The sequence below is a fragment of the Acyrthosiphon pisum genome, chromosome A1 (genome assembly GCF_005508785.2).
Source record: "Acyrthosiphon pisum isolate AL4f chromosome A1, pea_aphid_22Mar2018_4r6ur, whole genome shotgun sequence".
Taxonomy (NCBI): domain Eukaryota; kingdom Metazoa; phylum Arthropoda; class Insecta; order Hemiptera; family Aphididae; genus Acyrthosiphon; species Acyrthosiphon pisum.
Window position 1 is genome coordinate 79262654 of NC_042494.1, and position 27853 is coordinate 79290506.

Here is a 27853-nt window from a genome sequence, read left to right on the forward strand (position 1 = left end):
AAACTATAACTAAGCATTTTACAACAATATCTCTCTATTGATGTAGGTAGGTACTGTAATTTTATTGTAATAGGTTTTACCTCTATATTTTAAAATAACATAATAATTCTAGGTAACAATTAAATATTTTACGAAATAAAAAAATGTAAAAAGTGCATTCAAAATATGTTATCGTTTTGAATTATTGTGATATATACCGGCCCTGTATAAACAATGAAATGAATACCAACGTCATAATAATATTTACTATACCTACATATTATATAAATATGAATATTTTTATTTTTTCATTCGTAAAATAACACGAATTTCACTTGTGTCAACAAATTTAAGAGATCAAACATAAAACAAATCGTATATATATTGGTCAGAATTTAGATATTTTATTCATTTAAAATTGACATAAATATTTCATACGCTTGCGGAAACTCCGACCAAATATTATGGCTTTCAAGGAAATTGCAATGTTTTCCAGTTTGGTGGTATGTATTTTTTGTAGAGTATAAAAATTAAAATAACAAACCTTTAGTTAATATAAATTAGGCAACAATTAAATTACAAGTTATAGAAATAAGAATAAAATCTACCATTTTAAAATTTAAAAAAAAAAACCAGAAGAAACACTACTTACTGAATTTGATTATTGCACTTATATAATGAAATAGATTAAAATTGTTAAAACAATTTTACTTAGTGGGACCATGTAATTAACAGAATTTAATTCAATACTATAGTTTTACGTTGGATATTTACTATCTATGCCCATCTTAGTATTAATATATAATAGATTTTGCTTCACATATTATTTTAAAATAGTTAGGCACCTAGATAGATACATTACCACTACACAACAACACAACATAAATAATTAATAGTTATCAACTATACAAATAAATACCCATGTGTTTTTACTAGCTAATTGGGATTTTTTTTCAATCTTTAATTGACATTATTATCGTAGAGATTTACACTACGTTTTAGTTATAATTCACTTAGCAATAATTATAACTAGGTACCCTTAATTACTTTATGTATAAACAAAATGTCAAATATTTTTATAATTTTAGGTGGTCACCATTATAAGTTACAATGTACTAGAAGGCAATGCACAATCAATAAAACCATTAATAGACCAAGATTACTGTAAAGTAAAAGCCTCATTGTATGATTTGGGAGAAATTGGGATGAACTTGATGGACGATTCGCAGACATTGAACGACATGCAAAGGGAATATTTCGCTGGAAAAGTCGATTATTCTGCCGTGGAAAGAGCAAGAAATGAACTTAACCAGACCAAAAATAAGCTGTTCCTAAAACTTATAAAATATATTTGGGCAACAAATGAATTTGAGCCTACAGTCAATTATCAAACCGCAGATCCCCAAAAGCTTTACAAAGCCATGGACGACTTGGAAAATTACAAAGATGAGATGCATGCCGATCTTCTTAACTCAATGTCCCCTACTCTTCAACCAACAGTCGTTGGAGCATAATACTTATTGTAATTTTATGTTTTATTTTTGACTCTGATGTATGTTATTGTTTTTCTATTAATCAAACGTAACCGATTACAATTTTAATAAAACAAATGAATCATCGTTAAGTATCCGAAAATATTTTGTTATAAATTAATATTATATTCCTTTGAAATCCCTACAGAAAAGATAAGTATTTTATGATTATTATATATTCCTTTAGAATTTAGAGGATCAAACAAACTGTATAATAATGAATACCTATTATAGGAATAGGTAACCTATTTCATTAATAAAATATTTTAGTGAAGTTTTAGTATATTAAAAATAAATTATTATTTATTGATACTTATATGATATGTTTTCTATATTATAAATTTGATGTGTGTGAATTGTAAAATTAGTCTTTCATGTGACGGTGTTATTATTCTGGGCTTTTGATAGTCGTTGGTTCATTCGAGGGTGGCTCAGCCCAGAGGTGTAATGAATATTTCTTGCCGTTTTCAATAAAATTATATACCTAGGTAGCAATAGTTTTAAAAAGTCTTATTTCATTTGAGCTTATACTGTTTATACTGTAAATTATAATTTATATTCAATATTGCATATTTATCGTAAATGATTTTCAATTAAATTTGAACTGAACTCAATCACTGTTGTTTTTTGAAATAGAAAAATTCAGTATACCTATTTGAGTGAAAATTTAGACAAGGATCGTAAAATGTTAAACTGAAACTTATACAGTGCAACTGGTACAATATGTTAACAGATAATACAATTTATTTTTGCGCTTTTATCCCACTACTAAGGTACAAAAGGCCAAATTAATTTTGCACTTTTGGAATGGGCTATAAAAAAAAAAATTGCGCTTTTGGGTATCACCGAAAAATGCAAGGACTTACCTACAGGCTATTAACTTCCATTGGGTGATCATAAAAACGCAGAACATATAAATTATGTATAATATAATAAAAAATTTTAAATAAACTAACAAATATAATCTATCTAAATCAATTGTCGAGAATGAATATTATTATTCACTATTGAGTTTTGTCGAAAGTTCCCATAAACCACAGTGGTTCCAATGATCAAATTGTAGCTAAATCGTAAGCCACCCAACAGGCACATATTATATCAAAAATATAACATTTACTGCGCAGATTTAATGTGGACATTACAATGCGAATAAGTATAATATATTATTTTATATTATATTTATAATGCAATATATTTTATTATTATGTAACATTCATCCACAAACAAGTTTACAAAATAATCTTTTCTTGTATTTTCCACCGTCGTTTCGGGCACCTGCAACCCCATTTCCGTTTTTTATTTTTATTTTTATTTTTTTAGGGCAATAAAAACCACACACGCCGGACACGACATAATAATACAATAATATTATATATCGCACAACATACATGTGCATTGTCATACACAATTCATTCTAATACAGCGGTGGCATTATATTGTCGGCAGTCAATTGACTTCTATTGACTGCGGGTCTCTCGCCCAGAGCATATCCGGCTAAGATGTTTGCGTTTGCGATCTAACTTTCTGCTTGTCGCCGCCGTATTTACATTTAATTAGGTATACGCGAAACCCGAGAGTACGGTATTGTATGCTATATTATGCGGTGTGTGCGTGTACGCGTGACCGAGGTCGTAGCCGTTTATAACCACGTATACCGGACGCACGCCGAAGGGTATTTCTGCGCAGTCGGACGCCGATATTGTACCCATATTACAGTGACTTGAAAAAGTTCGATATGGTTGTTGTTTTTTTTTTACATGTCGCCTTGTCCACACGTTATGACGCGATTTATACGCACTGTGAATATAAAATGTATATTTCGGCGTTAAGTATTCGAATTTAAAACACAAATGTAATAAATAAATAATAAGCGAAAACGGCATCAGAAACATCGTGATGGAAATCGAATTGTTGAATATTTTCATAGAACCTTACACCATAGCTTAACAACTACAATGACTATGTATTTCGCTATATTTATAATTAAAAAAAAAAATGGCCAAGTGGGTTTCACTCTGTTGTACAGTAAGTTATAAGTGGGTATAATGGATGGCGTTAAATTCCAATTCAATGATAATATAATATCATATTGCATAAGAAAAATGATTCAGAGCGAAAATGGTCAGTCAGTCCATGATATTACTAACTAGGTATTTGATGATATTATTGTGAATAAATTAATTTATATATTATTATAACCTATTTACGTGGAACCTTGTTTTAAATTTTCAATCCTTAGCTATAAAAGTTGAACATTTTATAAATGTTTAACTACAAAATAATTAGTAAATTTTAAATATGATAAATTTTGTCAAAAATCAAACTTAAAATGCTTATAACTATAATTGAGCCTGTATTTTTAATATTTTTAAACTGATATTGTAATAATATATCAAGAGCCTTGCATTAAATTTTCACGCTTATCGGCCTCACAAATAAAACTTTATTGATGATATTAATAGAGAAAAAAAAACCAATAAAATTGAAATTTGAAATTGTCCGTAAACACAAAATGAGTCAAATTTTTTTCAAAATTGTATAGTGTATAGAAAATGGAAATATAAACATTCAGTGATACTTTCATGTATTTACAATTATTTGCTATTAAATTACAACAAATTAAGAAAATCGCTACATGAGAAATCGAATGAATGTAAAAATATGAACATCAAACGTTCATAAAAATTTAATTTGACATTTTTGTAGACATTTTTATTTTTATAAAGGTAGACAAACTTATGAAGAATCTTATATTTCATTTTCAAATCTAAGACTTAAACAATTTTTTTATATGAATTTCTAGCTAAAAATAATTTGCACAAAGACTATTGTGAATTTTAAATGTTGACCTCCCGAATGCACCTACTAGATTTACTTTTCGATTGAACAAGATACTAAATATAGGTGTTGAATATAATCGAAGCAGTTTTTCTGCCCCAAACCGTGATGACAGACACAAAAATTAAAATTAAATTAAATGATACACAACATCGTAAAATTAATACATTCATCGCTCGGCTCAGAATCTAAAAACAATTTTAAAACTAATTGGACACACAGAATTTAAGCTACTGTTTGTACAACTAAGGACGGACGGCGACCAATGCCATCATACGGGGAAAACTGTCCCCATTTACGAGCAAAAACCAATATTCTTGATTAAAAATTACATATTTTTAAAATATTGTACATATGAATCACTTTTTTTTAAATTTTTATCGGTAAAATGTATTAATTAATAATATTATTATTATTATTATACTGATTCTCAATAATAAGTCGTATTATATTCAAATATTTAAAACATTTTTTATACAGTTACATAAAAACTTCAAACTTTTTGATAATCTAAACGAAAAAACGCTTGAAAAATGTAATCTAATAATCATCAAGTGCAAATAGTAATGACTAAATTACGATAAAAGAAAATTGTCCAATATAATTATGACTGAAATGATTGATCCAATAAAACAAATCACTCGAATTTTTAACTTCTTATCGGTAACAATAAATTATTAATTACCTACTATTATTAGTATTATTTTTTTTTATGATACTGATTCGCAATAATAAGTCGTATTATATTCAAACATTTAAAATTGTTCAGTAAAAACTTTTTTTTTATATTATAGTTAGTTGAAAACTTCAAACTTTTTGATTATCTAAACGAGAAAACGTCTGAAAAATATAAACCGATAATCGTCAAGTGTAAATGGTAATGACTATACTATTATAAAAAAAGTTTTCTTTTTTTATGAAATTCTTAACACAATAAGTAAAATTGTTAGTCTTGTCCATAATATTTTAATTCCAATAGGATTGTATATATGCCATACGTTGCATACAATTAACATTTTACCGTTGAGCACGTGTAGATGGTACTAATAATGCTTAGTATTTAATATTCAAAACCAATTACAGTGTATACATCTAAATAAATAACGAGTACATTATATAAGTATGTTAATGCACTAGTACAAATGATAAAATCCCGGTTGCTATTGCAATATTATTACGATTGAAACTGATAATTGGATAAATTATGTTCAGACTAATGACATGTGTTATGTTATCACTATTTGTTGTAATTTTAAAATATTTTCTACTACCTAAGTATAAATATTGAATTAGCATTATAAATACGCTCCTTATTTGTTAGAAAAACAAACGCATGAAAAGGTACAGCTTAATATACAAAACGTAGTTTTAATTAATGGTAAACAATGCTATAGAAATAACAAAGAATAAAAAGAAGTAGGTATAATACAGCAATAACATTAAAAAAATATATCAAGTTTATACTAGGATCACGGTTGCATATTATAAACATTAAACTATGTATTTTATTTTGAATCCGATTTCATGTAGAAATGATTGAACGCATTTTTAGTGTCCACGTGATACATTTTAGAAACTGTCATAGGTAGAGTCTACGGTGGAGACGACAAAAGTTGTCAGAATATATATTCATCCCTTATATATGTTAATATTCTTCAATTTCCGGACTTGTGATACAAACTGAGTAAATAATGTGTCTAGAATATAAATATGTGTTACTTTTCACGTATACTCATATTTTGAACATTTCTTTGTTACAAGTTTTATCTTCGTTTTTTTTTCTCGTAATTATCTTCGTCATATTTATAAATACCTACCATTGTTTTATAAGACAAGTAAAAATGCAGTTGGGTTATGACAAATTTATTATAACTATCTACGTACTAGTGAATGTGCAACAAAATATATTTTTCTGCGAACAAAAGTTTAACATTATTTTTAAGAAACAATGTAATTTATAATGATTCTTTTGTATGAAGCCTTTTCAAATCGATTATTAATGCTGTGTACAACTTAATTAAAAAAGCTAACTGAACAAATCAAGAAAACTTCCCATATTGATGCATATTATTATTGATTTAATAACTCTATTGTCATTTTAACAAATACGCCAACAGTATGAGACACCAGAGAGAGTTTCTGTAAGTGTTTAACACAAATAAAAAGGGAACTATCATTGGTAGGTAATATAAAATATTATGATGTAGTTATACTAGTTGTAACTTGTAAGTATAAGTTCATAGTAATTGATCAAATTGAACGTAATATTTTTGCGTGAGTGATATAAATTACCAATATGACGTATATGGCATATTGGCATTATTGGAGCGTTATTTTTATCACACGACATTCTATTATTCTATTATACCTACTGTTGATACAATTTTATATTATTATATTATTATGTCCTTGATTTTGGTATGATATTGACACTGTGCAGGAGACGCATTAGCAGAATATTTTGCACGCATAGTCTCTTCAAATTTATCTTTCATTAGCGTATTATTATATACTGGCAAACACTAAAGTATAGGTATGCACATAATATTATATTAATATTCGTGCGTAAAACTTTCAATATAATGCTATTATTTATTAAGTACCTATAGGATGATAATACGGAGTGTTTCATTTGGTTTTTAGCGATTAGTAAAGAACGCGTTGCGACCGTATTCGGCTGTGCGATAATGGATTTTTAGTTTTTTGTTGTGTTGGACATATTTTGGTCGCATTTTCATATTAATATTATGTTTACGACCACTTGTTCTTCATACATACTTATTAAGGAGACAAATCATTATCGTTTAAAGTCCCGGTCGGCAGACCTCTGTGAACCCCATGTAATTATTACTATCAATATTGCATTGGACCCATTTTATCGCCACGTGTTAATACAAAATAACATATAATATAAGCTACAGTCGTTCAGATATCACACACGCGTGTGGTCATGACAATATTATTATAAACATAATATTTTAACACGACCTTAGCAGATATTATATTTAGACATAATATTTTCGATGGTTTTCGTGATATATAATACTCATTTGTCTGTTTTCTTTATTATTCAGTGTTCGTCGTCATGATTTACATTTGAATATCACGTTTTATTATATAGCATTATTGTATTGGCTATTATAAATTATTATTATTACGGAGTGAAACGATTGTATTGCGCACGTCGTAATGACGACTCTCCGTGTAAGATGTATTTTATGTAGACAACAACAATATTTAAAGCTCCTCGGGGACTCCATTTATACGTGTCAGTGCGCTTTATCATATTTTTTTTCACCATGCGTGATAACTGATTAAGTTCAAACTCTAGTTCCCAGATATCTATACCATGGTTATATTATGTGTATTACCACTATCTATACTCAATGGTATTACTCGCTATATCACTTATAAATATATTTTAGCTTAATTTGATAAATAACTCCCTACAATGTACCTTTGTAACATTTTCAGAAATCATGTGTATTTTTTTTATGGATGTTTTAATTTAAAATAAACAGTTATTTTTTTATTGATTTCTAAGAACAGAAGAGCTAACTTAATACGCCCGACCAGCGAATCGCATTAACTTAATATTCCGCGAATGTTAGACTGACAAAAAAAACGTTGAACTAAAATGTGTACACGTCGTCGGTATACCACATAGGTACATAATATATTAAGTATAATTAATATGTATACATATATTTTTTATACTTTATCAAAATAGTTATTTTTAATTTATTGTAATTGAACATCAAACAAAAATAAAGCGTACTTTTTTAAAACCCGTCGCATTCAATTATTTTAATTATGCGGATGACAGCTGTTTACACTAAAAACCGACGTATATGGGTCAGCGCAGAGTTGGAGATAAAAATAATAACAGTAAAAAATAAAAAAAAAATAAATGAAATGAAATAATTTTGGTTGATGTAATTAAAGATCGACCGGCACGATAATTCGGGTATAATTCCCTTATAAACAAGAAATGGCAATGTCCACCGCCACCGTCACCTCCACCTCCATCCATCGCACAGCTCTATACTTCCACCGTCACGCCACGACCACCATCGCTATACCACCATAATACGCGGACGGACGGATTAAATGAGTGCGCACTCGAGGTTCGCATATTATAATATTATACATACGAGGTTGTTTTTTTTCGTCTGTTATTATTATTATTGTAGTCGTGTATTCGCGTGCATTTCCGACCCGCCCCCCCTCCCACGGACCAATGACGGTCGTAAACGCATCGTTTCAATTAGCAAACGACTTGTGGCCGTTTGACTTCGACAGGAATAATAATAATTACCTACACGCAATAATATTACACCTGATTGTAATGTTACAACGTGTCACATCGGGTGGGATTTTTATCTCAATAGAACACGTGATAACTGACACCGTATGGTAGCACAACCGTTCGAAGTGCCTTATACCTTATACCATTGATTGAATCAATGTTTATACGTACACTATTATAATGATATATTATAATGTGCACGGTTGCCATCGCCGCCGTCGTCGTACAAGGCCGTGGCCTAGGTAACAAGTTTTCCGATTCCGTCGACTGCTAGCCAATGTGCGAGCCGGGGTGCGCGAGCGCGTCTCCTAAATCACTCGGCTGTTTCCCGTGCGCGCACGTGAAAACGACATATACCCAGCACATGTTTATCGTACGTTATTTTATATTTATGTCGGTAAAAAAAAAAAAAAAAATATTTATCTCAAAACTTGGTAAACCCACGGTTCCCCCGCCACCCGTCCTGGACTCCCAACGTCCTATCGTCTATTTATCCGTAACGAATGTTCGAACTAAATAGGTAACGTAAACGTATATTATAAGTTATCACACGCCGGAACAAAAATATGTGCTCACAATAACTATACATACCTATATATTATGTAATAATATTCTTCGGCAGTTTTGCCGACAACGGTGTGACGACGACTGCAGCAGCCGGCCCTCGAGAACAAAAGGCTTTCATTACACGAGATGCCATTATTATAATATTACCATTCGTTTATTCATTCGTTCGTTCGTTCGTTCGAACGTAGAACAATGTTTCGTGAAAGTTTCTTGAGACTACGAAACTCTTCGCGCGATGACGGCTTTATGCCGTTGCAGCGGCCCATATACATTTTGACACACACGTCTTGTCATCCACAGCAGACGGACTCGACGGAATAAAATATAACACCAAGCACATCGCAAAAAATAATAAATACACTGTTACTAGTTGTAGTATTTGTGTACCTACTCACGGATTTCACAAACTCTGCTGGTATACTACGTGTGTTTCTCGTCTTTATAATTAATATATATATATATATAGATATATATTATGTACACGCGCCGAGGAGTTAATCATTGTTACCACTATACAATGTAATATAATATTATTATTATCATGCGACACACAGCACACGTATTCATAATACGCCATCTCGGCAAGCCGACGAGTCACATGATCACATTGTCCTTATATCACCCCGTGCTGGACTGCGGCCGTCGGTATGTGTACGTTATTATACCGCGGTATAATATTATATAAGTATTACGATAGCTAGTTATTAACGGACATTAGATTTTCACGAGATTTTAATAACATAATATAGTTATCGTTTTATTATGATGTATTTCGTACGTACGTATATGTATATGCACCGTGGATCGTACGTCAAATTCGTTTTGATTTGATTTTAATTTGTTTACAGTTGTAGGAACACCCTTCCACGCACAGTTAGAAAAACGTGCAACACGAGATACCTATTCGTTCGATCAAAACTAACTATCGATTTCTGCAATAATCTCGGTCACATCTATACCTAGGTATATATTATGTAGGTGTTGGTTTCTACTTATGTATTATACGCCGTATTTATTGGGCTTACGACCGATGTAATCGGGTTTTTCTTCTTAAATCCTTTTTGAACGGCTTTACAATTCTAAACTCGTTATGATTAAAACCTCTACGATCTACATGGCTTGTCAAATGCTGTCACTACGTAGCATTAAGCTATAACATTGTAATATTCTGTTGAAGGTCGCAACGGTAATTATTTTTATAATTATTCACTCTTAATAATCGGTAAATTAATAAGTATATTATGTCACATCGTAAGCATTATTCGTAGCTATGACATGTTTAAGACATTATAATATATGAAAAAAAACTGTACGATGTAAAGAAAAAAACCCCCATAGCTATTGATTTTCTTATATACCGAATTTCCCATAGTACTTTGGTTAAATTAGACCAATAATAAATTCCGGTTAGTAAAACCCGAATGTTTGAAGTAAAAGGGTGCGAAGAAACGATTGATATAAAAGACATTTCAAATAAAAGTGGTTCTAAATCGCAAATCGTTTACATCTCTGAATTCCAGTTGAGAAAATAGTCCCTGGAGTCTTGGGAAAAATAGAAAAAAAGATAAGATCAGATTTAACACGAATGCAATTTCTTTCTCGATTTAAAGTTTAATGTTTAATGCCAATTTAATCTATTGTTTTTAATTTGTTTCTTACGTACAATTTACCAGATAAGCATCATTACTAAACTAATTTTATCTGTTTCGACACGTATTTCCTACATATCAGAAGAAAAACAAAAGTTAAAAAAAGTTACATGTAATTAACAAAATCGTTTGATATAATAAAAAGAAAAGCAAATAAACGTAAAAAACTGGGTTAATAACTATAAACACATCATTAACTTATTATTATGATATTATTATTTTCGTCGACTAATATCATGATTTAGAAAACTAATTACATTACTATGATGAATAAATAAATTAAACAAAGGAAATATTAATTAAAATGCTAATTGACTCAAATTCTAGTTGAAATTAGTTTCAAAGAATTTCTTTTTGTAGATAAAAACTGCGTGGAAACAAAATTATATTTCATAAGAATAATTGAAACTTTCAACTCTGTGAATATTTCAACTACCGGCATCACAATGGAATAACGCGTCGAACTTATAGAGACCGAATAGCAGAACATTATTAAACAATAACTCATATTTCTTTCTTTTTCTCGCGAAGCTATATTATTATGCGTGTTTAATAAGTCGAACTATGTAACGAAATAAAGACTCATATTTACCAACGATGATTAATTTAAATAATTGGTGGTAGGTATGTTGTACAAACACAGCTAAAATAAATCGAATGTTTGTTATTAAACAGTTCGAAATGTCATAATATCGTTATGGTTATTGGTTCAGCTTATCGAAAAATAAACTGTTCTACAGCCGGACGATTAAAACGGAATTTTCGAATACAATTCAAACTTTGAAACTACGTCCGCGCGTGGTTAGGCGGGCACGTTATGTTAGACGTGCTTCGTACAGACCAAGGAAATAAAACAAAAGTATTATTATTTTTCGTCCGAAATTAATTTTAACGAATTCCGTGACGAGGAGTGCCCTCTGTTGTTTTCCGTGCACTTTGTGGGGACCATTTTTTATTTTTCTATCGTTATAATATATGGGGTGGGTTTTTAACTTTTTAGTTTTTCCTACACACTGCACTAACGTCGTCGAGTGGTCTCTAGTCTCTACGCCACAAGTAATTATCACTCACCTATTCCAGCAGCGACGGAAATTATAATTGCTGACAGCGTGGCCACGTACCACGTCACTCGCTGGTCCGCCATGGGGGACCGGAGAAAATCGAGCGGATATCTGCGGATTCGACGAGTTTTCTTCTGGAACGGAATTTCGTCGTCCAAACAGCGTTGTAACGACGGCGGTTGTGGTGTAACACTATTGTTCGGTTAATAACGTTATATTATATTTTCTGGTGGTTCGTTTCGTATTATCGTTCGGGGTTTTCACGAAAGAAGCTCATTTCCGCTGCTTGCAAACGACGAGCCCAATTATCTTAGTTATTACTGCGGTCGTAGGTACGCGATAAAACGGTAATATTAACGATAATATTATTATTACAGCCACCGGCGGTGAGCGATTCGCTGCGTAGTTGTGCACATCGCGTAAACAGAGGCTGAAAATTAGTGGAAACGCACACACGCCGAAGAAAAGTCAACCAGTCGGAAAACGGACGGTCGGACGAGAGACACAGAGAGTGAGAGAGAGAAAAAAAACGTGCTCGGAGGGTCCGGGCGGAAAGGCGGCGCACTTGGAACTCGCACGCGTTTCTAGGGACGGCGGCCGACGGGACCGGCGACGACAGCAGAAACCGCCATCTGACGGCCGGCGGCGGCCGAACGTTACGTGCGGCGGCGACCTTGTTGTACGCGCCGCGGTTTGTTTTATTTGTTTTTGTTTGTATTTATTTTTTTTCCCATCTCCTAACCGAATTATTATCGATGTATAGTTATTGTCATTATTATTATTTTTTTTTTCCATCAATTACGCTTAAATATTAGCTGACCCGTGAGCGCAAGAAAAATATCGATTAGCCTCCGGTGGACGTAATGCGATTTTCTGCCAGTAGACGCCTCATTCCCTCCCCCTTCCCCGGTAAAACATAGTATACCTAACTACCTGAATACGACGACAATGACGAAAAAAACAAATTGTATCCAATATAATTTTAAAAAAAATTAGTATATCACCCACACACAAAGCAGTATTAAAGTAATTCGGGATCCAGCAAACGAAAATGATATTTTCGTTTTACTTCAACTTAATTCGCCCCGCGCCACCATCAAACGTATAATAATAATTCGTTTCCAACACGACTCTGAGATTACTTTTTCGTTCTCAGTTTTTGACTTTTTCATATACCTATATTAATACGAAGTACATTTGCAGATTTCTTCGGAATTTGGAGTAATAGTCTTGGAATCGAACACTTGTTTATGTCATACCTATACCTTCCATTACTTGTCTGCCACGCGTACATATGATATAATATGTATAACTCATGGTTGAAATATACAAGGCTATTGCATATAACATACCCCTCCTCAATCAAATATTTGATGATAAAAACAAAAATGGCACCGTAAAGGGAACCAATAATAATCAAGTATGTAAGCGCGGGATTTTGAATTTGTTAGTTTTTTTCGGCGTATTTTTGATGATAAGAAAAATTGATATTTGTGATATCCCGTTATGCAGCCATTTTGTTTCTTATGATAACAATTCAAGTCGATATGCAATAACCTGTATATTTCAACCATGATATAACTACTATTGCATATTATATAAATACTTTATACCTATAGTATTATATACCTAATATATGTGATAGCACAAAACTTATTTTTAAAAATTGATTTATCTTTTTTAGTTAACGTGTAGCAACACCGTATAATCCATTTTAGACAGTATAGTAAATTTTCATTATATTACTTTATTTGTAAAGAGTAATATTGTATCATGGACCATTGTATCATATTATACATATTATACATAATATATTATATTATAATACGTAAAAATAGCTTTGTAAAATAAACTATAACTGATGATTGATAAAAACGGCAAAGCTTTCAAAAACGTATAAAAAATGTACTTAATTTGATCAATTATCCACAATAAACGTGTTCACTCAAAGATCATTTTGAAAAAATTAAAAACATTTGGTATTATTCGTTTCAGCTTAAGACTACTATAATATAATAGGTATAGTATTCAAATATTCTGTTAGTATTTACAAAGTAAATTGTACAAGAGAAATATAATAATAATATGTGTAGGTACACACTATAATTGGCGCTTCAATGAAAGTATTATATACCGTTTTAACCAGATTTCTTGTCCTGGTAGTGAAAATTTAATTTAGATATTTTCAACGTACTGATTTGCATGGGGTGCAGTTAACTGTAATATAATTAATATGCTATTTACAAACATAACAAATAATGAATTTTAATATTGTATGTTAGATTGTAATATTTCTGTTATACATTTGTAATTAAAATAATATTGACCTGAAGACTTTGTAATAATATAAACGGGTATTATATAAGTTTACTCTTATTTCTGATCCGAGTTGAAGAAACATCGAACGCAAAGTCAGATATTTTTTCCCTGTAAACCACCTTGGTTAAATAATAGAATTGATGATACGATTAGATGATCGATAATAGAAATGAACAAAAATGCATTACTAAATAGGAACAGATTCAGAATTAAGTTAACGTAAGAGATTCGAAGGAAAGTCACTAACAATAAATATCACATACCTAAAATTGTAACCTAATATATATTATGTAATCGTGTAATACCTGTCCATAGAGCTTGAACTGACTATTATTATACATGCACTGGTATAGAGGCGCAATCAAATGGTTAATAATGTTTTAAATAGACTGGTGGTATACAGTGTACCTAGAGATGTAAGCTTGAAAATTTTTTTTTTCATTGAAAATTTCTGAAAATTTACAACTTTCTTTGAAAACTTGAACATTTTGAAAATTTGCTTTTTTTTTGTACTTTTCTTAAATTAATTAATTTTTAAGTTTAAATATATTTAAATACATTATAAAATGAATGTTTCATTTTTATTTACATTGTAACGTCAGAGTAAAACAAAATACTTAAAATAAAAAAAAGTACCTCCGTTAAAAATTGAAAAATCAATAATTGTAACAAAACGATTATCCACTCATAATTAATACTGAAGTAAAAATACAACATTTTTAATAAAAGATAAAAATGCAAATTTATTACCGAGTTATATACCTATTATATATTGATATAGGTATATATTATATATATTTAATGATTTGTATTTTGAATTTACTATATTATGTTCATTAGAATAATACCAACAGTATATTAAAATTCGTAAATGGTAATAAAAGTACGTATTTTTAAATATAATTATGAAGGTTAAATATACTACAAATATATAATATCAAAAGATCTATTTGATAAGAAATTAATATGATTAATTATAAAATTTTAAAATCATGAAAATTTACATCACTATAAGTGTACCTACAACGTATATATATAAAATGAAAGATCAATGTAGTATTGGACATGGCTATAAATTATATAGACTAGTAATAATTACAATGTAATAGTTGAACTGTTGAACAATTGAACAGTTGAACTGTAATAGGGAAAAATGGACTAAATTGCTGTATAAAATTTTTTCTTTGAAATCGGTAGGTACACTTTTCCATTTTTTAATAATCGAAACTCTATTTTAAAGCCTTCTAAGATATTTTATACATATTGCCATACCATCTGAGCAATAACTAATATAAAAACAAATTATTTCACTTAAATAGGTAAATAAAAAAAAAATACTAAAATAATATAGGTTAGGTTATAGAATATGTAGAATTTATATATTTAATTAATTTATTTATTTATCTCTTAGAAAAAGAAATTAATACAAAGTATGCATTAAACGTCATATATTAATATTTTGATGATAATTTGTTGTTTACTTAACCTACATTTGTATATTTAAATATATAAACATATAAAAAATATTCTGCTGCAAACATAATTTATTTAATACAAAATAATTAAATACTTAGTTTGCTGTGTAGGTTTGAAGTGAAACTTGTCATTGAGTAGGTCACATGATACTTGAAATTATTAGTTATATTTGATCTCAATTATGAGTATTAATTGTATGCGAAAAACAATTTATATCTGTTTCAAATGTTCTAAGGATATTTTTCCATCACTATAAGTAATAATTTGAACTAATTTTGTTTCTGTATTGTTATACTGTTTTAACATGCAGATAACTAATTATCCTACAGCTTGCATTTCATTTTCAGTATTACGTTATTTAAATTGATACGATTATACAATTTTATCTAAAATTCAAACTTTTTTAAAACAAAATGTTTAATCCAATGTTTGATAAACTTATAATACAAAATAATAACTATTTTATATTATAGGTTGTATTGAGTAAATTTGAAAACTATAAGGTACTTAATTTAATATGTATTACAGTTAAAAATGTTTTAAAATTAGTTTTTAACTACAAAATAATGTCCAGATGTTCATGGTTTTGACAAATGCTGTCATTTTTTGAACTTCAAACGTTTATAAAGTAAAATTGTGACAGAGTATTTTCGATATATTTTAATTAAGAATGTAAGAAAATCTTATGAGGAACCTTTTATTAAACTATCAAGATTTTGAACTTAGAAAAAAACTTTGAAAATTCGAAATTATTAAGTATTTATAACTAGCTTGATAATGACAAACACTTTTTTAAAACTGCACCATTTCTATAAAATGCTAATTTTAATGCTGGATAATATAGTAATTTCAAGTAGGTATTGATGGTTATAAATTATTTCTAATTATTGAAGTATAACAAGAAAACCAAACTGATTTTAAATTCAAAAACTAAAGATTCGAGAAAATTCCAGTTTCCTGTCGGTTTTCGTTTGTCTTACCCAATTATTTAGAAATGTGCTAGTTATTGATTATCCCTGCTAGATCTCAAAAAATAATCATTCATCATCTATACATATAAGAATCTAACTTGATTTTGGAGACGAAGGAAACCGGTTTGTTTGTTTATTTATTATTATTATTGTTATTTATTTATTTGTTTACACTTGCATTTTTCCATTTGAAATATATATTATTCATTAAACAAATAATTTATTGTTACATTTTTTTCTACCTTATCTCTATTATATAATAAAAAGAATAAAATTTACCACTCCAGTGATTGAATTCAAAATGTAGGATATATAATTTTCAGAAATTAGCAATAACAATAACTACAATATGTAATACATCTTATTTATAAAATTCTCGTGTCACAGTGTTAGTCTCGATACTCCTCCGAAACGGCTTGACCGATTTTTATGAAATTTTTTATGCATATTCAATAGGTATGAGAATCGGCTAACATCTATTTTTCATACCCCTAAGTGATAAAGGTTGTCCAGAAAAAAATAATAGAAGTGCTCAAACAGGGATTTTGATAATTTACGGTAGAAATATTTGTTTATAAATGATTGCTATTGGCTATATATATAAAAAATAATAATAATAGTGTATTATATATTAGTTGCTATTGGTTAATTAGGCATGTTTGTTGATTAGTATTATTATTTTTATCAATATATATGTCTGAGAATCTGCTATTATCTAAGTTTGTATGCTGTGGTATAAGTATAATTACTGAGTTATGGCATCTTAAGTGCACAATACTAATCACACAGTAGTGTATCGTTGACACGTAGCAACATATACTTTATGTGGTTATTTTTTGTTATTTGTTTCCGTGGCACGCGCGTCTATTGCATTACAAATTACGTTTTACGACAAAGTATATTTTTTTGATTTCACTTATAAGAGGTCTAACTTACACAGATTTTTTTTCCACGTTTCTAACAATATATTTTCGATATAATTAAGAAAAATAAAATGTATTGCTTTCGTAAAACAGTCTAATATTTAAATGTATATGTATTTGTATTCAATCAAAGATACATAATAAAATACATAAAATACATTATCACTATAGTAATTCAATTAATCCTATTTATGTTTGTTTTGCACATATTTCAATGCCAAGAAAACGCAAAGGGGCTAACTTGATCCGTAATACAAGTTTATCTAGAAAAAAACAAAATACAAGATTAAAATTAAAATTAATACAAAATTTGGTTTTTTTATTCGTTGGATTTTAGTACGGTTAGGTTAGGATTATGTATTAATTGATTATATTAATCCACCGTATTATGTCAAACTTAGTATAACTTTGATACTTTATTAGAGTTAAATCATACACTTATGTACAACAGCACGGGGTCCGCGATCTGCCGCAGGACCGCTGTGAATCAGAATTTTTATCCTGGGCAACAGAAAAGTTAAGATAAATCTAGAACATCACACACCAAATATTAAATAACGCATTGAACAAAGTTTGAGTCATATACAGTTTGTACATTTAATGGGTAACGAAGTGCACGGGATCAGCTAGTTTTATTATATTATTTGTATAGCCAAAAAATAGTCATATGTTTTTTAGTTAAATTTAAAAAAATACTTTCTTTCGGAGGAAGGTCGGGCAGCTAGTATTTTATAAGACCAATACGTTGCTCTTGCTCTACACACAATTTAAAACATCATTATGTATTATAAATTGTCTATCCGTGTCTGATAATTTATAACTATAAATATATTATTATATGCATTTTTACCGTAATATTAATTATGTATTCTATTGTTTCTGAGTAATAGACGTTGAACACATTATTATAATATGTACAATATACGGTATCCACGAGTAAAAAATAGAAGAAGTATATAATAGATTTGATGTACCTACTTACATTATTTTTTTAAAACAGATCGATTTCCAGTATTTGTTGTCAATACTTTTATATCGATGGTAGCATAAAATAGTTATATATCAGCTATACATTTATAATACTTGTTAAACAATAATTTTAGTATTATTACATATGATGTAGGTTTATTGAAAATATTTAATTTTATCTTATATTTAATAAAAAATAGTTTTAAAAAATGTTATGCAGTAAAAGTATCAAAACTCTAAAAAATAGCCATAGAAGCCGCGGTTATTCGGTATAAAAAAAATAAAATGTACAGTTTACATTTTATAATACTCAAAATAATTTCGTATAGATTGTCGTATACGCCGAACACAGACGTACACAAATAAATGAACCTTTTAATTACAATAAGCACTTTTATTAAAACGTTGACGTCCAGTGGCGATTGAGTCACATGATCACCACTCACTGGCCCCTTTTCCTTATAGGTATCTTAAACTTAAAATCGAATAACTATCGAATAATATTGATTGTCCTATGATTAAATCATACTTAATAGTTATTATATTACATTATTGTTGTCTTAACCTAGTGTCCTAGTTACATGTAATAGGTATGTTTAATGTTTATAGAATTTGAATTGTTGTGGTATTCTACTTATTACCTATAGTTGTTTTCTTAACCTAGTTTTTATGTACTAACATTTCTTATTACTACATCCTTTCAACATATACCTGTTTTAAACGCTACAACAAGATATAATATAATATACTAGCTGCCCGACCTTCCTCCGGAAGAAATTATTTTTTTATAATTTAATTTAAAAACATATGACTATTTTTTGGCTGTACAAATAATATAATATAATTACATATTGTAGTTATTATTATTGCTAATTTCTGAAAATTATATATCCTACATTTTGAATTCAACCACTGGAGTGGTAAATTTTATTCTTTTTATTATAGAATAGAGATTAGGTACAAAAAAAAGTAACAATACATTATTTGTTCACTTAATAATATATATTTCAAATGAAAAAATGCCAGTGCAAACAAATAAATAAATAATTAATAATAATAATAATAATAATAATAATAACAATAATAAATAAACAAACAAACCGGTTTCCTTCGTCCCCAAAATCAAGTTAATTCTTATATAATAGAATACACACCCATAGATAATATTAAGCATGTACTTTGATTTAGAATAAACACATAATTTATAAGTTAAATATAATTGTTATACATTTTGTTCTGCCTATAGTTAGTTTATGTTAAAGTAATCAATGGCAAAAAATAGTTGGATCATATTCTTATTAAATCTACAATGATAACATTATTAGTAAGTGGTAACAATGGTAGCAAATTTCACGATAAATCAGCGGATGACTGATTGTCAAACCTTAAACGGGTATAATAATAACATACAATAGCTAAACAACAAAAACTTAAAAACAAAATTTGCTTAAACATTGTTCGATATATTAAAATTGCATACGGAAATTTGGCATGGAACCCAAATTATGCACTTATATAATGTCTTTTGAATATCGTATGATATTCCATTGGATTTCCAGAAATGTTACAGGTACCTCTGTCCTTCAATAAAAAGCTTAACCGACGCTTACTAAACTAACGTTTCGGACCACCGTTGAACCAACAGAATCGTTTAGTAGAAAGAAAGGATTATGTGCAAGCGAGGTTTATCTCTTCACGAGTAGCTATTATATTATAGTATTTGAAATTTAGTATGATAATGGTATTATATTATAAGGTTTACGTTAATTTTGAAAGAGATAATCAAATATTAAGGCGAAAGGATCTAAGAGCGTGTATAATTTTATTATGACACACTCTTCGTAATTTGCTTACAGTAATGTACTAATATAAGTAATAACTAATAAATATGTTACAGATTGTATAGTATTGTTTTCATTATTAATTCTCGTATAATAATTACATAATTGAGCGATTAGTATGAGTTTTTATACTATTGTATGATTTTGATATATGTTGTATGTATAGGTACCTATTATATTTTATTCTTATCAAAACATAAATTAATATTAAACCACTTAAATACTAAAATAAACAATTAATAAACAACAATTATTAAATACCTAACAATTAGTTGGCATGTCCTCGATAAACAATATAATACGCACTTTAACCTACGGACATGAAATATATAATAATTATAACTATAGTCTATATGTACTAAATTGAATGTACTAATAATTTATATTAGTGCCCTGATACTTACCTATAACATATATTATGGTAGATATATTGAAATTAATATGTCTAATGTCTATCATTTATCAATTCAAGGAGGTAAGTACTACAGTGCAAAGTTTATATAATTTCACTATCTGTATCCATATGTCAAATTATAGTAAGTATTCAATATATATAATATTCAAGTACAAATACCGTAATTAATATAATTTGAAAATGTCAGTCTTCATAGTAGGTAATATGATTGATACCATTTTATTACCATAGTCATTTCGAATTTTATATAATATGTAATGAATATCTAAATCAGTAGGAATATAAATTATTATAGAATAATATGGGGAAATTATCTTGTTTGTTTATCCTAAAAAAATATTTTTCTTTAAAAAATTTGAGTTGATTGAATTTATAGAGAGAATATTTTTTTATTATAATATCAAATACAATTTTTCCGTAAAAGTTGTTTTTTTATGTAAAAGTGACTATTAATTTTAAATACATACACGTGTAACTATAATATTCTATGAACAATTTTAATATACCTGCAATACCATTATTGGATAACAAGAATATATTATTATAGATGGATATTGTCATAAAAAGATAATGATTAGTAATTATTTAAACACGACATAATAATTATTACACATTAGAAATTTATACCATTATTGAAATTAAAAAGAAATTATATTATTAAAGCTTTTAGATTCTGAACGGAGCGATGTGTATTGTTTATACAATTATACGTCTTTTTTTTCCTGTATCCACGATATAATAATGCAATAGAAAAAATGTTTTGATTTTCAATTTCAGCATATTTTCCAATAGGAAAGTGATTCCATTAAAATTAAAGTGTTGTAAAAAATGTTCAATAATTATCTTATTAATTGAGATTAATTGATAAATACAGAAATTTTTTCTTAAAATTAGTTTTCTTGTCAAAAATATAATAAAAATCGATTTTCATATATTTTTATAATTCAAAAAACAAATAGCTATAAATATATACATACAATTTCACCAAATATTTATATTAGAATTTTCTATACATGGGTTAACTTTCAAAATATGTTGACGCTTTTTGGGTTATTTAAACATATTTTATACATTTACTTTTTTTCTATAAACGCCGATTCAAAAATGTTCACCTGGTAAAAATATGTTGAACATTTAACAAAAGGTTTCTCGTAAGCTGTTAATAAAGCTTTGAAAAAGATTGCATTTTTTTATAAGCAATTTAATTTCAAATGTATTTAAACATTTTTTTATTTGGATTAAAAAAGAAAATTAATTAATGTTCAATTTTTATAGGTAGCTAAAGCTTGAAAAAATAATGAAATGTTTCTCATAAGCAGTTCATATTAACAGTTTATAAAACTAGAAATTTAAAAAGTATATTATCATTGTTTTAATAAAAAATTAAAGCTTATGTCCTGAAGATATTAGATATTTAATTGAAGGATAATGGTTTTAGTTATTTTTTGTGATTGAATACGATTACATATATTAATATAAAATATCGAAACAAGTTTTTAAAATATTTAGATTATTTTTAAGCTATTACTTATTTATACAAATCTATAATTCATAGGTAACAGTCTACGGTAACTCGGTATTGATTCCAAAGTTAATACCAGCTAACGCCTAACAATTGTTTATGATAATTTATAAATAAAATAAAAATAAATTATGCTATAAATTATAATAATTTAATTGAAATAATATAATGGGTAATGTTTTCAGTAAAGATTAATGCAATTTATCATATGAATAATATCAAAATAAATTACTGTCATATAAAAATAAATAATAAATATATCATAAAATATTAAAACATACTTAGTAATATACACTGACAGACTGCAGTCTTCGCTCAACCCGTTCTTCATATGATTTATAACTGAATTCAAATCAAATCCATACATTAATGTGACTTGTTCAATGGCGAGGTACACTCGGCACCTACAACTGTACAACTGCAGAAAAGTTACCTACTTTCTCATTTCTATGTTTTATTAATTTTTTTAGCTTCAACTACAAATTGGTTATTAGTTATATTTAAGAGGACGTGATACCCGCATGTGTTGTCTCCGTCTTACAAGTGCGTAACATAGCAAATTTTACGCTCAGCAGAACACGTGTAGCTCCGTTAATTTAAAAATTATAGTGAATTGACCTCTTATAAAATCTAAAGATAAGATTATTATCTCAGTAACCTCATATGCTTTTTAGTATATTTTAATTTTAACGTGAGTTATGAGTATTTTAAGATGTATAAACAATTTACCCGTATCACGTCCTATTAATAGGTATTTACATTTTATTGGTTAATTTTTTTTTTTACATAAATATTTATTTAGCTGGATATCTTCTAAATGTCTATTTTTTTTTTTTGTAATCATGATAATTTTTTTGTTATAGAGTTAAAACAATATAATTTTACGTTAAAGTACCTATAGGTTGCTATAAGCAACGGACAATAAATACAATTACTTAACCTAAGTAACTAAAATACACATGGATCCACAAAATCTGGTTAAATTTTTTTCTTTTCGTAATCAAATTGTTTATAAGATTACTCTAGTATCTGATGACTTAATATAATTGTTTCACCATAGCAAATATTAGCAAGTACGTTTATACATTTTTTTTTTCATTATTATTTATAAGTTCAAAACCATATGTGTTTTCCGTTACGTTTACTATTTTTTTTTTACAATGTTTCTAAATATCTAGATTAATTTGTACAAATCAGTTTTTTGGTTTCTGATTTCAATTATTTTGGTGATAGATTTCGTACAGTTGGTCGGATATATTCCTTTTTTTCCGTTATACAACGGACTGACGACTTTCTGTTAGTATTGTGTATTAGTATTGTATACTAGGTATACAAAATAATTCTAAGAATTAAATTCTCGAAAATAAAATAATAATTGTAATAATATTATATCAAATAATTCACATAATATAATATGCTTAAAAATTTGGGGTTAAAAATAACTATTAGTTCTAAAATATCAGTGATCAATAACCACAAAAAAAAAAAAAAAAGAAATTGATTAAAATTTCAAATGTATACATTTCGTTTTACATTCTTTATAAATTATAATTGATAAAGTGAATCCATTACATTTTAGATCAATTAGGTGGAATTAAATTTAAACTTTCAATTATCTATTGTATGGTCCAGTATCAAAAATGTCAATTAAGAAAAAGAGTAACTACAGGTTTCCACGTTTTAATTGATTGAATAAAACAATTCTGAAACATATTTGCAAATGAATAGGTAGTAAATTAAATTTTCATCCGTTAATGAAATGGATACATTTTTAAAGCTTAAGCCTACACACGACTTTTATTACCATTAAATCAATGAAAACATATGCGATAAGTATTAACGGCAAAAATGATAAGATACCTGCCAATTTCAATATAAAAGTTGATAAAAACAAAAACAGAAATCTAATTTACTTAAAAGTTCAATGCATAATCATTGATGAACATTAAAGATAAAAGACGTCCAATATTCACAAAAGTCATATATTTGTATAATGAAATCATATACCAATTAAATACCAATTAATAGTATGTACCTACTATTACTTCAAATTTAAATATTATTTTCGTCGATGGAATGTGTAACATTTTTTTCTTCTATAAACGAGGATATACAGACATTTATTAAATTAAGGATGTCGTGTGCCACTAGGTACCTAAAATATGTATTATTTCTGTTTAGTATACCATAAATCATAATAATATACTTCATGTATACATTTATTCAAATTAATGAAAAACACAACTAATGTTTCAATAGACCCTGAAGTATTATGATCATTGAAAATTAATTTATAAACACAATCATTTATATTTAAAAGGAAATAAAGGGAGAATAAATTCATCGCAACATTATGTATTTGATATAAGTGGAAAAACGTGTACAACAACATATTAATATTATGTATCAATATTAGATTTTTGCATCTAAAACACTATTTTTTTTAAAACACCTAAATATGATAAGAATTTATTCATTAACATTAACCGTTCGTGAATTCCCTACTATATATGTATTTTTCTTTGGTTGTTGTTGACAGGTGCATGTCAACAAAAATCAATTCATCCAACAGACACGTAGGCATTAGATAGTTTTGCGCATAAACAACCTTTGCGTTTATAATATTAATATATAAGTAAACTAATACTACATAATTCAAGCTAATTTATAATATTGTAACACTTATATAATTATTATATTATTTTATGTACACGGGTAATTTATATTATATTATTATGGTGACTGTCATTCGCAGCAGTTACTTGGTAAATCGTAAACTTGAGAGGGATAGCATATTAATCAGAACTCGAAATGTACGTCAAACGAACAACTGGATAAACCATAATATGTCCGGGTAAATAATTAAAGATCAATTCTCATAATATATTGGAATCAGTAATAATATTATACTCGTAGACATATACAAAATGATCCAGAGTCTGATAATTATTAATATTATTTTACATAGTTTTATGTCATTCCATAACGACATTGTTCTAGATTATAATTGAACTTTTTACAATATTTTAAGTTTTTAATTTTTGACTGTCAGCAATCAGCATACACGTTTAATATTACATATTCCTATCCAGAATATTTTTTGGAGTTCTTTGATACATACAATCTTTGATATCAAATTACGAACAAAATTATATATTAAATTGTTTATTACTATTTAAAGTCTAGTAGACTGGAGTGGTGTCTGAACATTTTGAGTTGCAGACACTTAGATGTATCACCCTGTATGCTTGTATAAACGGGTACCGATAAAAATACCCGAAGAAAAATATCCACGGAGTAAATACCAGGTAGAAAGAGTACATTTGGAAATAATGCCCAAAAAACATAACACCCACGGAAATAATACACGGTAGAAAATAAACCCGTGGAATTAATAACCAAAAGAAAAATTACCTGTAGAAGTATTACCGAAAATCAAAAATATACAAGGAAATGTTACCCGGGAAAATCATATCAAAAAAAGTAATATTTTTAGAGCAAAGGTAGTGGGTACTGTATTCTTAGTGCCTAAAATTGTAGTGTATGTACCTATGATAAGTTAGTATAGTATTGTTAATTTTTCGACCATAAATTATACAGATAATCAACTAAACAGAAAGATGCAACCATAAGATTTCTAAGCTCGCTAACCAAGCCCATCCATCATGCATATGGATAACATGTAAAAATGTGCCTAGAAAATGTATTTGACAAAGCCAATTTGTTGCAAAGAGAATGCAAAACAACCTCCGTAACTATAAAAATTGACTTATAACAATATACAAAATACATTTTATCAAAATCCTAGAAGAATTAGATTACCACCATACTATCATTTTATAAATAAATTCAAATTCAAATATCATAATTTTTAAGCCACTTTTGTACCTATTTTGTTTTAATAATTATTATTGATTTATAAAATATGTATAAAATGTATTAACTATTATAATAATATTATGTAATAAACAAAAAAATATACATATCTAAATATATATTTAAGTAAAAATATAATATTCTTATTAGATATTCACATTTTACCATTTTTGAAAAAAATATCTTATAGTTGTCAGGATGACAAAAGCTGACATCGAGGGGTCTCGGCGTAGCCCTGCAGTGACGTGTCAAGAGATCCTCCAAAGACCTTGCATTCAGGACGTTCGTAAACCAACACGTACAATGTTTTCATCTATATATATGCATTGTAGTCACATCTCATGATGTGTCCAGGTTTTTCTTTATCAAGCCTATTACATGGTTTAATCAGATCAGATCAGTACACAAAATATTAGGTACACAAAATCGAACCATTATTATAGTTTTATCCATTTTGCTTTTTATCTTAATACATGCACACAATAATAAAATAACCAGGTGTTTCTAAATATTATTTAAATTTTATATATTGATTTTAATATATAAGTAATTGTTATGAATAATATTATATAGAGTATAATTATTTTAAATCATTCTTAAACGTTTCAGTGTATCTTTATTCTTTATGATTAGAAAAACAGTTAGTCATTTAGAGGATTGTATTGAACAATGTTGTTTTTCATGATAAATATAGGTAACTATGAATATAAAATCATTTACATTACACATCATGGTTTTGACATTTTATGAAAATCGTATTACAATATTTTTTTATTTATATAATTAAAATGTTAAAGTTAAACTCTTAAAAAATAACAACAAGTAAAATTAACTGAATAACGATGTTTCATAGTGGTTAAGTACTCTTTAAATAATCGTACTTAATAAGTTGTATTGATATATTCCAACTTTTTTATTCAGGCTTCGCAAATAATTATACTTTTCAGTTTGTTAGTCAGGTACTATTATCTTCAATTATGACTTAATAATCAGTAATAAGTGTACATGAGAATTTTATAATATTTACTCTTGGATAAATTTAATTTTGTTACACTATAATTTTAACAAGAAAATTCTATAATTGTAAAAAAATTGTATTTAAAGTAGTTATCATTTACTTTGTGAAATATTTCTTTGTTTGAACTTCATGAAATATCGATTATATTTTTTAACCAAATGCTGATATTGAAAAAAATAACAAATTTTTAAGACTCGTTTAATTTATAATGATTTATATGCGATTGCTTTATCACCAATTCATTGTTTAGTTATTATTAAAATAATATTATAAATCAAATATTAGTCCATTAAACATGTTTACTATTGATAATCCAATGCAGCGAATGCATGGCCTTAGAAGTTTTGGGCATTGCATTGTATCTTTATTTCTAATAATATAATATAATATTATAATATTCGATCAGTCATAACATTTTAAGAAATATTGACCAGTTCTTGGGAGATGTACCCAACCAGTAGACTAAAAATTTCGAATCATAATTTTTAGAGAATCTTTGACACCGATGTGAATTCATTGTTATAATCGTAAATAATAAAACTGTTGTACACGTATACAATATGTTTGGCTAATTGGTATTCGTTAGAA

General features: G+C 27.8%; 2 protein-coding genes across 2 annotated transcripts in view; one reads left to right on the forward strand and one right to left on the reverse strand.

The window, feature by feature from the left end:
- LOC100163336 overlaps window positions 1-13058 on the reverse strand; it is a 156971-nt gene extending 143913 nt beyond the window's left edge. The window contains exon 1 of the mRNA XM_001951968.5: window positions 11946-13058. Within this exon, the coding sequence (XP_001952003.2) occupies window positions 11946-12018 (73 nt within the window). The 5' untranslated portion in view covers window positions 12019-13058. The remainder of the gene's footprint in view (window positions 1-11945) is intronic.
- On the forward strand, window positions 390-2006 carry LOC100167427 (uncharacterized). The gene is given in 2 exon segments (NM_001162275.2): window positions 390-482; window positions 1068-2006. Coding segments are annotated over 2 exon segments (465 nt in total). The 5' UTR covers window positions 390-443; the 3' UTR covers window positions 1494-2006.
- Window positions 13059-27853: the final 14795 nt, after the last annotated feature.